The sequence below is a fragment of the Ceratotherium simum genome, chromosome 8 (assembly GCF_057802395.1).
Source record: "Ceratotherium simum simum isolate JZ-2026a chromosome 8, ASM5780239v1, whole genome shotgun sequence".
Classification (NCBI taxonomy): Eukaryota; Metazoa; Chordata; class Mammalia; order Perissodactyla; family Rhinocerotidae; genus Ceratotherium; species Ceratotherium simum.
In genome coordinates this window covers 58,007,109-58,020,260 of record NC_141907.1, presented here as the reverse complement: position 1 = coordinate 58,020,260, position 13,152 = coordinate 58,007,109, and the positions used below count along the sequence as shown (strand labels likewise).

The window sequence follows — 13,152 nt, the reverse complement described above, 5'->3', positions numbered from 1 at the left end:
TTTTAATTCCGTATTCACATCACGGAGCAACACTTTGTGAAAAATTTACCATTGTATTCTGTGTGTCCAGTTTACATAGAAACAAAACCACCCAAAAATCAGGTTAGTTCTTAAACAATGGGTAAACTCAGTTAAAATACAGATAATTTGGTGCCTCTGTATGGACCTCACATTCTGTTAGTTTGTTTGGTAACTACTTCTGTCCCTCTGAAAGTAATTATTTTTTTGAAACTTTCCCTGAGTTCCAAAATATTGAAAGTGTTTGATATTAACTGTTCCTTTTAGTAAGGTATTATCTGCATTCATATCATGGATTTCAACCTTCTGTCACAGAACAGGGATCATCAATGGAAGTGCAGATAGCTTTCAGATCTGCTCAAAGGCTGAAATACTGAGTTAAGTTGCTTCAGTTCTTTGAAAGGGATGGAGAGGGACATGAATCCTCAAATACTTGATTCATGATCAGAAAAATAAATTATTATATCTAGAGTTTTTATAAAAGCGAACAAAAGTGTCTTTAATTTAACAAGATCATAAGTTAAGCTGAACATATTATGCATGACTTTTAAACATTTTATTGATGCTTCCATCAGTAAAGAAAAAGGGAAAGCTTCTTATATAAATCTATGTTAGGGTAATGAAAAGCTAGATAATACAGAATAATCATTTTAAGGATAGCTCTAAATACCAACGTGACACCAAAATTTGGCACGTGAGGTTTTAACAAATAACATGTAATTTGCCACTTTCATTTTAACGATCATTTTGCAGATCATTTATGTCTAATTTGTATAAAGTTAAAAGTTTTAAGATTATCAGATACTATAAAAGTAACAGCTAATTCAGGATAATAAAATTTTTATAATTAAAATTTCAAGAGAACAGAATTATAATTTAATTAATATAGGAAAGAGTGAAAGTGAATATGTGCATATTAGGAAACCAAAATAAGTGGTTTCATTCTGCTTCTAGTACTCCTCCAACAACCTGTTTTAGCTAGGATTTATTACAAATATGGTTATATGAATCCAAAATGATGGATTCAACATTTTTAAATGTTGTTTTTAAGGCAGATTCACAATACATAATGCAATCTATTAAAAACATTAAATTTAAATAACATGCTAAATTTGGTTAATAAAGATCTAATTTTCTTTTTTCTAATTTTCAATGTGGTACTTTGAAATACACACACATGGATATATACACATATATATTCTAAATGCCCCAATCACAAGGAATAATTGCCTTTCCACTCTAAAAAAATGTGTGCGTATTGTTAAAATGTATTGTAAAACATATAGCTCTGCAGATTTATCTGCATTCCCATAAACGCTTTATAGATGTGCTAGTGGTCTATTAATATTCCTATGGATTTTGTATTGTAAATATGGGCTATTGCATCAATGATGGTGACTGATATCTGGGTAATAAAATATATTTACCCTCATTATGGTAAGTCTCTTGGACCTTGATGGATTTTTCATATGTGGTTTAGGTTTTATGAAAACTGACACAAGAGGCTGGATATCTTTGCCCTTTGCCTACTGTCACTCGGTTCTTTTTCTAACTTTGCACATATGTGCACCAGCCACACACAGAGTACATAAACAAACACACAAATATTTCAAAATGAAAAAAATGTCTAACAATACTGCATAGGACATTGACATGGTAATACAATCAGCATCTGTGCCTTGATACTACTATTACCAAAACATCAGTTAATCCCATTACATAGGACCTTCTTCCTTCTCCCCGAATCTCTTTCATAGAACAGTTAAATTTCTTTTAAAGAAAGGAAAAAATGGATGCTTAGAAACATGGTGTTTTTAATCTGATCTAGCCCTCTGGCTTACCCTAGAGATTGTGAATTTGTGTGTGTGTATGTGTGTGTGTGTATATATGTGTGTGTAAAAATCACATTATATACAATATAATTTTTACAGAAAGCCTGGCAGCTACAAATAAGAGGTAGAACTACTCAAAACTATGTTTCCTGCTGCAGGAAAAAATTCATTTTCTTTACAGTAATTAAAAAAAAGTTTAAAAAATTGACAAAAAATAAGTCGCAAGTTAGGCCCCATAATTTAAACAACAAAATCTAGGAAGAAAAATATTCTTCAATGTACTCAACAGATAAGTTCATTAAAGGGTTAAAAAAAGTTGCATAGGAAAAAGGGACATTCCAGCACTTGCTACAATGATGGCAATAGTTTACTACAGGGAGTAAAGTACCTTTAGTTTTTCTTCTTTTGATAACTCTAAGATTAGGGTTTACAAGCAAGAGCAAATTAGAATAGCAGCACTTTTTCCAGTCCTGGAGAGCTCTATAAGCGAGAAGGGACTCTGTCTGGAGGTCAAGGTTTGTTCTACCAGACAGAAAGACAAGCCAGTAAGCACAGCTCCAAAACTAAAAGTTTTAAGTTCCTTCAATATTTTAATAAAAGATGTTATAAAATCCTTAATACTTTTGCCCTCTGCTTAATAAAGGAAAAGGACAGGGTCTGTGCGTGTCTTGAGTGACAGAGGAATTTGGTTATCAGAGGACATATTTGAAAGTATAAGAACACAAAGGGGATTCTTCAGATGTTTTTAAGGAACGGTGCACTATTGTCTTGATTTTACCTATGCAAGAGAGAAGCAGAGAGAGCGCTGTATTATTTGGCCAGTGACCAAAAACTAAAACAAAACAAAAATTAAAAAATAAACAACCAGACAAAAAACAACAACATTAACAACAAAAATTGTCAGTCTGAAGAAAGACAAACAGGTTACAATGTAGTTTCTGTTCCCTTGCTCCTCCAGAAATAATCATTGTCTTCAGGCTCAGGTTCTGTTCTAATTTGAGGCACAACTTTTACTGGAGTTCTAGGAGGACTAGAGAAAAAGAAAAGAAAGAAAACAGTAAGTACATCAGATTTCCTTTATCATCTGTCAAATGTTTATGCATTGAACAGAGGCCAAATGCGTCCTTCTTTGTTCTCTTTAAATACTTATCTCCTCCTTCTGTATTAAAAACATGTTTTTAAATGGGATGAAGGTACCAATAAAGTCAAGAAATTCAAGTAAAAATTTCATAAGCTCTCATACCTATATTTAAAAAAAAAAAAAAAAAACCCAAAACAAGGAGTAGGACTGCCAGGTGAGTGATACTGTCAGATATTAAAGGACAAAAAGACTTACATGAAAATAGTCAGAGATTTCACTTTTTTGAAAATCAAGTAGGATCTGAAATCTCTAGGTTTATGTTAAGAGGGAAGGAAACTACCGGAGGAAAGCTGACAGGAAATGCAGTTATCCCTTAAATCAGAGACAATACTGAAATGATAAGAGCTAGCACTGATCCTGGGCTTTACCTTAATGACACTAAAAGATTCCAGTACAGTCATGCTCTACATACCGACGTTTCAGTCAATGACGGACCGCATATAGGACAATGGTCACATAAGATTAGTACCATACAGCCTAGGTTTGTAGTAGGCTGTCCCATGTAGGTTTGTGTAGGTACACTCTATGATGTGGGCACAATGATGAAATTGCCTAGCAATGCATTTCTCAGAACATATCCCCGTCGTTAAGCAACATATGACTGCATTTCTAAGAGTAAGTGGAATAGCTCTTAGAATGCTTTCTACCAGAAAAGCTAGGGCGAGGTTTGGTGACTGGGTAATTTATTTAAGATAAGTTGTAGAGAGAAAGGAGCACAACGTGTTTTGTCAATAACCTGCCATTGACTACATTTCTGTGGGGCAATTGTCCCACAGAACAACGTAAAATACTAGGCTGTCCTTTACCTTGGCATACCGAGTGACTGAAGGAAAGGAATTTTATCAGCATGATGTGTGGCGTTCAAGGAATGTTGGTGATCTTTCTCCTGGGGAAAAAAAAATGTTTTAAAATTATAAATAGTGGCCTTTGGTAAAGTATAAAATTAGAGTGAAAATAAAAATCTTCACAAAAACGGATGCATCTTTCACAATTGGAAGGAGGAAGAAAGGCAAGGTTAGACATAAATTTCAATCAACATTGTATCAAGCTAAGAATCTAAGTAGTGGGATGAAACCAAAATCACTTAGTTTCCTTTAGTGTAGCCTTCTGGGATGGACAACTGTTGTTTTCAGTGAGAGGGAAAGAGGTGAATCATTTGTAGAAGGTGATAGCATTGACTTAAGTGGCTAAGGCTTCCCCTTGGATTTCCTTCCATCTTCAGCATCCACAATTTTGTCCTCTGTTATTCATGGGGTAAAAAAGATTTTGAGGAGCTTACTTATACCGCAACTCTACTATCAATTTTGTTCTTTCATGGATTATGAAGGATTAATATGACATTGGAAAAGATTTCAGTTACAATGATCATGGGTATTTTGCTTAAGTAAATTTCTAATATTACATCAACTTGCAATGTATCTTTTTAAAGGGGTTTTGAGAGAATGAAGAACTAGTACTAAATAATCAATTTGCCATAAACTTTTTCCAGGGGCCTCAAATTCTAGCTGTGACTTTATTTTTTTCTTTTTTTTTCTTAAGCAGCCTTTAAACTGTACTTAGAAGGGCTGTAGCAGGTTATGATGCCAATGGATGACATATGTGCTGTGTTCCTTTCACAGTCTCCTTTTGCTATTAATGCTCTTAAGATGAAAAATGAAGCCAGAACATTGTCTGGGAAGTTTGAATTCAAAACAGAAATATTAACTAAATCCCACTGATAGGATTGAGAAGAAATTAGCCTCAGTTATAAGTTATAGGTTACAGATTGGACACTAAAGGTGAGACCACTTTAATTCTTTGTTCTTAAACCCAGTGTGGTAGACAGCCTCCAAGATGGCCCCCAATGCTCCCTGCCTTCTGGTATTCCTATCCTTGTATAATTCCTTCCCACCTTGTACCAGGGTTGGTTTGTATGATCAATAAAATATGACAGAAATGATGGTATGTCACTTCTGAGATTCAGTTATAAAAGACTGCAGCTTCAGTCTTGATTTCTCTCTCTGTCATCACTGGCTCTGGAGGAAACCATATCATGGGCAGCTGTATGGAGATGTCCATGGGCCAAGGAATGGAAACTTCCTGCTAACTGTCTTGTGCATGAGCTTGGAAGCAGATCCCCAGTTCCAGTCAAGTCTTCAGACTTGACCTTAGCCAAGAGCTTGACTGCAGTCTCATGAGAGATGCTGAGCTAGCTAGACCCTAACCCAAAATCATTTCCTCCTAAATTCCTGAACGTCAGGAACTGTATGAGGAAATACATGTTTGTTGTTTTAAGCTGCTAAATTTCGTGGTAATTTGTTATGCAACAATAAGTAACTAATATCCTCATTTTTCATAAAGAGTCATTCATTTCAAACCCTTCTAGGTAACCCCTTACTAAAGCTGAAATGGCATTGTCAAAGAGAAATAAATGTCTGAACTGTCTTTTTTCCAATAACAGACCGGTATACTTTGAAGTGCATATGGATCTAAAAGAATACATTGTCTTCAAAGGAGAACTCAAAGTGAAAGTAGTTTGGAGACAGTCGCTACTTGCTATTGGGAAAGCTTGAGATATTCACTGATGTTACTACAGAGGTGTTCTCCCTTTTCAAGTGGCCTGTTAACTCAATTACAAAAGAAAAGATGACATGTCAGAAACCATTACACCTTAGCCATCAGGCTATTACGCCAGAAAGACCAGTGCAGTTACAAAGGTGATTTTGAAATAGCAGAAAAGGAATGAAGAAATTAGGAAGAAAATGCACCTTACAAATTATACCTAAAAAGTTGTATTAATATTTTGTGATTGCCAATTTTATTGAAAATAACAGTTATTCCAAATTCTCAATATTAACAATTGATTCATCGATCATTGAAAGACCCATGACGCAATTTCTCTTTTGAGCTGATCTGGTCATTGCCTGAAGCCCGAGGAAGACAAACAGTAACAGACAGTGATGTAGTACTATAAGCTGCAATTCTAAATACCAGTGGAAAAAAGAAAAATCAATTAAAAACATGGGTACGAGTTTAGCAATGGAAAGAAACGTGATAACTTGGATCAGAGAAAAGACTATTAAACAAAAATATAAAAGGTTATGAATAAAAGGAAGAAGAGTGAAGCTCAGGGAATGTAAAAATGAAGTTTTATAATAATTAAGTGTAAATCTTCACATAGAAAAAAAGAAAGAAAAAGAGGGGAAGTTAACGTAGATGATACTTGTAAAGTTTTTTTCTGCAAGTGCAAATCATATTCAAGCAGGCATGCCAGAGGCTAGTTCTACTCACTGTCGGAAGGTTTGCTATCACTTAGGAAAGGTTGCTGTTCCATGATGTCCATTGGAATTTTAATACTTGGAACTTTTTCTGAGTATGGGCAGTCAGACTGTGAAAGAAATTTACAACAGTTTTTAGAAAGTTTTTACTATACAGCCCTCCCTACCTCCCAGTATTGATAAAACCAATCATATTATTATTTACAGTGTACTAAGGAGAAAAGGCACAGATACAATCATTTCCACTTTGCTAATTTTTCAAATTCTATACCATCTTTCTCCCTCACATTTGTTTTCCTCTCTTCTGAGTCAATGGGATTGAGTCAATTAACACAAGACCCACACCAAATGAAGATCACTACAAATTAAAACAATTGTAAAGCTTTCTCTAAGCCAGATTCCCAATCAGCAAATATTTATGGGTTTGTTGTATGTGAAAAGCAAATAATCTCAATGTGAAGATTAAATCTAGGAAACTTCCTAAAGTATAACATGGACTTGAAATTCTTCTTTTCTTTATGATTCTTGTTTCCAATTCCATCTCCAGAAAATGATGACTTATCTTTCCTTCCAACACAGGCAAAAGACTTTTTAACATCCACTATCAAGAAGCCTCTACATACACTTGAAAATAAACTCCCTCTCTTACTCTAATACCGTATCAAAACTATTTTATAGTTCAAGGTTCATTTTTGCTTATAGCACAAATATTTGAAAACTTAGCAAAACATGAGAAAATAAAATCAAAGGAAAATGCCCATGATGGTCAGATAAGCAGAGACGAATTATAACCAGAATAAAATGATAAAACCAGGCAGCTAATCATGGGGCTGCTTAAAGAACAGGCCACCTAAGACAAAACTGTAACAGATTTCCACAGAATTACCACTTTACTTTTTTTCAGAATTCATTATATTGAATCCAAGTCTATGTTTGGACTGAAAAGATCAAATTAATCTCTTAACTAAAAGTACCAAGGAGATAACCTTTAGTTAAAAGAAAAAAATGGGAACTAGGGGTCAAAGAAAATAAAGTAAAAATAAATCTTAACATAAAGCCTACTACACACATTGAAAATTCCTTTATGATGAATCTAAAGAGCATAAGGAGGCACAATATTCTTTTAAAGGATTAAGATATTGCACTTAAATTGACCAAAAAAAAAGTGAAGATACTATATGCACCTACTTTTATGAGAATGTCAAAAAAGACAAGACTTATTACAGTATTTCAAACATTTCCCCAAATAATAGCATTTATAGATGAACAGGTTGGCAGCCAACCTTTAATCATAGCCTACCAGGCAGGTTCAAAAATGACTGAGGGACTCAAAATGTCGGCAAGCCATAATTTTCACTACTTCTGCTCACAAATTCCTCCACACCCCAAGATTATCAAGTCAACATCAGGAGAGCCACCTTTCAAATGCAGAGCCTCCAAATAATGAGTTCAACTCAGAAAACTTATTACACAGATATACTCTAAATTGCCTGGTTGGATTCACTCTCTAGGACACATATACAAGCTTGGCTGTTTTTGTCTTCGATGCTCTAGAATTTATTTCAAATTTTGATTTCTATTCAATGTGTAAACATATCATTCTTTTTTGTGTGTGTGTGGAAGATCAGCCCTGAGCTAACATCTGATGCCAATCCTCCTCTTTTTTCTGAGGAAGACTGGCCCTGGGCTAACATCCATGCCCATCTTCCTCTACTTTACATGGGACGCCGCCACAGCATGGCTCGACAAGCAGTGTGTGGGTGCGCGCCTGGGATCCGAACCGGCGAACCCCAGGCCGCTGCAGCAGAGCGTGCGCACCCAACCGCTCTGGCCACCAGGCCGGCCCCAACATATCATTCTTTTTTAATACTGCATCTTAATCTGTGCTGCAGTTCAAACACATTCTCTCTTTTTCTTTCATCATTGGAAATAGAAAATCTATATACCTGTTCTTATTGAAGATGGATGATGACAGTCACAAAAGCTCCCTCAGACTATTTTCTCTTTAGCTAAATGTGCTTCGTATATTTAGCCTTTTCTTATTGGATCAGTTTATCTGAAATCCAATTTTGTCTGTTGCTTTCCTTCACTGCACTATTTCCAAGTTCTCCAAAAAGAATACAACCAGACAGGCTGACCAATTGGAAATAACCAGACAGGCCTGAATTGGAGTTTTGCCTTTGCCACTCATGGCTGGGTACATTTAGAAAAATGACTTAACATTTCTCAGTCTAAATTTCTTCATCTGTAAAATAGGAACAAAAATATATACTTTAAAAAGCTGTTATGGCAATAAAGGACAAGCATGCATAATCAATCAAAATGATCAAGTACAGAATAGACACAAAAAGTTAACTACATTCCCACTTCAGAATGGGATATTGGAGATTCCATTAGAATGGGGATACTGTACTGTGTAAAATCCAGAACAACTCTTCACATGGAAAATGTCATTTTGGCAGTCATTTCAAAGGGCTACTGGGGGGCCGGCCCGGTGGCACAGTGGTTAAGTGCGCATGCTCTGCTTTGGTGGCCTGGGGTTCGCAGGTTCGGATCCCAGGCGTGCACCGATGCTCTGCTTGTCAAGCCATGCTGTGGCGGTGTCCCATATAAAGTAGAGGAAGATGGGCACGGATGTTAGCCCAGGGCCCATCTGCCTCAGCAAAAAAGAGGAGGATTAGCATTGGATGTTAGCTCAGGGATAGTCTTCCTCACAAAAAAAAAAAAAAAAGGCTACTGGGACAAGCTGTGTGTGTGTGTGTGTGTGTATGTGTGTGTGTTAAAGAAAAACAAATCCTAGCTTTTCTCCTAGCACTGATTAGACTCCTATTGGAGTAACTATATTTCTGTGAAATGGTTTCCTAAAGGAAAAAATGGGAATAATTTTATTTCTCAACTTAATCACCCAATTATAGAAGAATCATCTAGACTATGACACTGACTACTACAATTATGTAAAAAGATCCCAAACTCCTATTTCATTTTTATTGAAGAGTTACAGAGAAATAATCCCAAACCATGTCAAAGTCCAGTGTAAGGATAAATACAACAGCAGAGAACTTTGGTTGAGAGCCTACTCAAATAGATACATAGATCACAGGAGGTGAAGTCACTGACATCTGTCCATAGTAAGCTTAAAATTACACAAAACTGAGTTATTATCTCAAATTTAAATCTTGGATTATTACTAGCAAACCACATACATTTTATAGCATTACTAAGCAAACTTCGTCTTTATTTATAAGGATTCTAAATATGGTGGGCTTTTTTTTAAAGAAGTCATAACATCACTATTAGTGTGTTAATGGTTACAGAAAGACTTCAGAAAATGTCAAAAACCAAAGAGAGAAAATAAAAGACGAAGGTGAAGAGGGACATGAAACATGGCCAGGTAACATTCTTGGAACTCAGCCATACATTTCACATAAGGAATAAAAAAATTACATTTTTCACATTTGTTTAACTAGCTTTACTCAGGAATTTTAGAAGGTTCCTTACATCATCATTGTCACTGTCCAGACTTCCTTTCTTCTTTTTCTTTTTCTTCTCATCCTCCTTCTTTTTCTTGTCCTTTTCTGGAATGACATCATCAAGGAAGCTGAGGTCGTGCTGGGAGAAGAGGTAGTCCATGCCTTTTCTGACAGCTACAAGAGCCAAGATCTGGAAAGATAAATATGAAAAGTATGAAAGAAAACATGTCAGATGAAGTCATAGTGAGTATTAATACTGCTGCATCAAAGTCAGTAGACACCTATTTTGTATAAGGCTCGAGTACGACAGAACTCATCTTGCTTATATGGACTTAAGTGGGGAAAGTTGGTTCATAAGTGTCTTAGTTGAAATTCACTCCGTTTTGTTCACTGAAATGTATGATCACATTCAATCAGAATTTCAATGTAAAAGGATTATTTTTTAAACCATTTTCTTCCATGTCAGATTTTTAATAAAATAACTAAAAATTTAAAGGGAAAGAATACCCTACATATGATTTCTAATTATTCAAAATTAAAACATTATAAAGGTTTCTGAAAATCAAGAAAATCTGAACAACACACAGTACACTAAGACATCCTCAAAGTACTAATAATGAGGTAGTACTTGAGTATGCATAGCCCATATAATCTACTAGGTGACTTCAATCACTACCATTAACTGAATACTTACCATGTGTCAGATGCTGTGCTAAACTCTTAGGCAATATTTTCTCATTTATTCCCACAACAATGCCAAAAAGCAGATATTATTATCTACATCTTACAGCTGAAGAAACTGAAGCTTAGAGACATCAGTAGGTTATCCAAGATCACGAAGCCAGATAAAGGAAGAATAAAAAGGGTCCCAGCTGTCTGACAGTATTAAGAAAACCAGTATTCTTAAGCTCTCTTTGATTCTATGAATTGCTCTTGAAGAGTAACTTCTGAAAGTACATTAAAGATGTCTTTGCTCAACAGTAAAGTTAGTATGCACTAGGATACAGGAGTCATGACTCTGCCTCAAATTAAACAGTTGTCTTTATCCACATCATGCTTTCTACGTGTCAGTTTCTTCGTCTGCTAGAGAAATCAATAAAATCTGCCCTACTGATATTAAATGATTATTTTGTAACCAAATAAAAGCTCTGAAAAGATAAAAATATTTTATAAAGGTAAAACATTTATTATTACTATTTAGCACAAGTAGAAGGTGATTACTGGATATATTTCATATCTATTGAGGTCTAACTTCATTTTTCCTGGTTTTAGCAAAACTAACAGATAGGTAGATTATACTAATAGGCAAATGGGAGTCATTTCTCACACTCAGTGTGCTTTCCAGTAAGTTAATGGAGTTTAAGGAAAAAAAAGATGTAAGGGATCATCAAGAAAAAATCTGACTCTACAAATATCACTAGTATTTTACACCATGTTTTCCTGCTCCCCTGGAGGAAAAAAACTACAAACAACAAAGATATATAAAATAAAATAATAATCCTGACTAAGAATATGATAATTTTTATAAGAAACAAAATGATTTGTATATGAAAATTCCGTTTCCAAAGCTGTGGGGGAGACAGAGCAGTCCTGAGGCTGGCTTGGTGACTTCTTTCAAGTATATGCAAGCGCATTTTCTTGCAAGAAATGGAGAGCTATGAAAGAGTATAAAATTCAATGATGAAGCCAAATACAGAGCTAGCATTTCCTTTTTTCCTTCTTTCGCTTGTGATTCAGAGTGGAATGGTAGTTATTTTACCTTGCTTCTCATCATATCAAGGTAAGGATAGAGAGCCCAGACTTATTCTCAAACTTAGCATGATACAAACTAGAAAGTACTTCAAAAACTGAACTTCTCACTCCACTTCTTCTAATTCACTGGATGACCTCTCACAAGGTTCCAAACTTGTCCTCTATTATTTGTACTGAAATGTGCTGTATTTTGTAATTTAGATCAATTCTATCGTACAATAGTATTTTAAAAATAACTCATGCACTGGTGTTTACTGCGCCAGGCATTATGCTATACACTTGATATTAAGTATTGATGCTCAGAATAACAATAACAATGCCATCCCCATTTTACTGATAAGTTAATGGCACCTCAGGGAGGTTCACTGACCAGCATGAACCAGAGCTGGTATTTGAACTCAGCTGAGTCTGACTCTACAGTCCACTGTAGACAACCACAGACATAAGAACCTTAAATTACAACTGATCAAATCAAAGTGATTTGGTCAAAGCTGGAAAAAACTGGATCCACACATAAAAAGACACATGTGTCTTCCATATTACAATAACCACACAATAGTGGTGTGACCTCACGGGTAGGTTCAATTAAAGGAATCCCTACCATGACTGGAAAAATGATAGCAGCCACAGTTGACTTGAGGATCCAGAGCAGGGCTAGACACAACACCTGCAGGAAAGTGAACAGGTGGACTCTGCGCAGGGGGACATGGCGCAGGTAGATAAAGTCAGGCTGATGCTTCAGGGGCATCAGAAGCAGCTTCAGGCGATCCATGAACTGGGGAGGAAAGGGGAAGAGAGTACAACCGCGTTACTTCAAGAGCTGATACACAAAGTCATTTCCATTATGCCAACTGACCACTAGTGATTTATATTCTATAATTTAGGCAAGCAGTGCCCTTTTCAGAGGACACTGGTCAGGGGGTGCAGAAATTTAGTCCAGCACAGCAAGACATCGTATGAGTCTTCCAACTTTTGTTATTACTTTCCAGGAATGTTATGCAGATATATGAGATAAAGTGGCCACCAAAGAATAAAGTCACAAAACAAAATATAAATTCTAGATACTCATCTCCTACTTTCTATTTTTACTGAGTCTCAGGAGAGAGAATCGTTTGACTCCTTTAGTAATGATATGCTAAAGGAAGACATCTAACTCATGTATCTTACTCTGTCTCAGTTGTCTTATCCGAAAGAAGAGGAGATGCTACTATGCTTCATACATATTTCAGGGACGTTTCAAGGATATAAAGGAAGTATTAGACTTGAAAATGGCAATGCATTGGTATATTCATAAATTCCACACTATCTATCTATGGCATAACTTAACTAATACATCAGCAATGAATTACCATTTCTTTTCAGAGAAAAGCCACATGAATATTACAGTGAGTTTCAGAGTGTCAACAACTAGATATCCGAATCTAGGAGAGGCTACCCCACTGTCATGTACAAACAGGTATCAAAATGACTATCAAGCACCTCTGCGCCAGGTACTGTGTTTTAAAGAATAACTTCTGAGTTTACATTGATGATGATGATAAGGAGGATATTTAAATACCTATTATAGGATCTTCCAGATGGAAGATGCTCAGTAAAGAGCTGTTGAATTGAACAGCTATGTAATGAGAACTCTGAAATAATATCTCTACTTTCTTTCTGGAGGAAAGGGAGAAGTGTAAAAG

At 35.6% G+C, this 13,152-nt stretch overlaps 1 protein-coding gene across 2 annotated transcripts in view; it reads right to left on the bottom strand.

Moving 5' to 3' along the window:
• Positions 1–1,074: 1,074 nt before the first annotated feature.
• The window catches only part of SLC4A4 (solute carrier family 4 member 4), a 274,164-nt gene continuing 262,086 nt past the window's right edge, over positions 1,075–13,152 (bottom strand). The window contains exons 21-25 of one of the 2 annotated variants that reach the window (XM_004419157.3): positions 12,072–12,245; positions 9,747–9,908; positions 6,262–6,358; positions 3,798–3,877; positions 2,822–2,880 (exon numbers count right to left, since the gene is read on the bottom strand). In XM_004419157.3, coding sequence (XP_004419214.3) covers positions 3,834–3,877; positions 6,262–6,358; positions 9,747–9,908; positions 12,072–12,245 — 477 coding nt within the window. In that variant the 3' untranslated portion in view covers positions 2,822–2,880; positions 3,798–3,833. Of the gene's footprint in view, positions 2,881–3,797; positions 3,878–6,261; positions 6,359–9,746; positions 9,909–12,071; positions 12,246–13,152 lie in introns of both variants that reach the window. The other variant, XM_087434419.1, reaches the window with a different exon arrangement.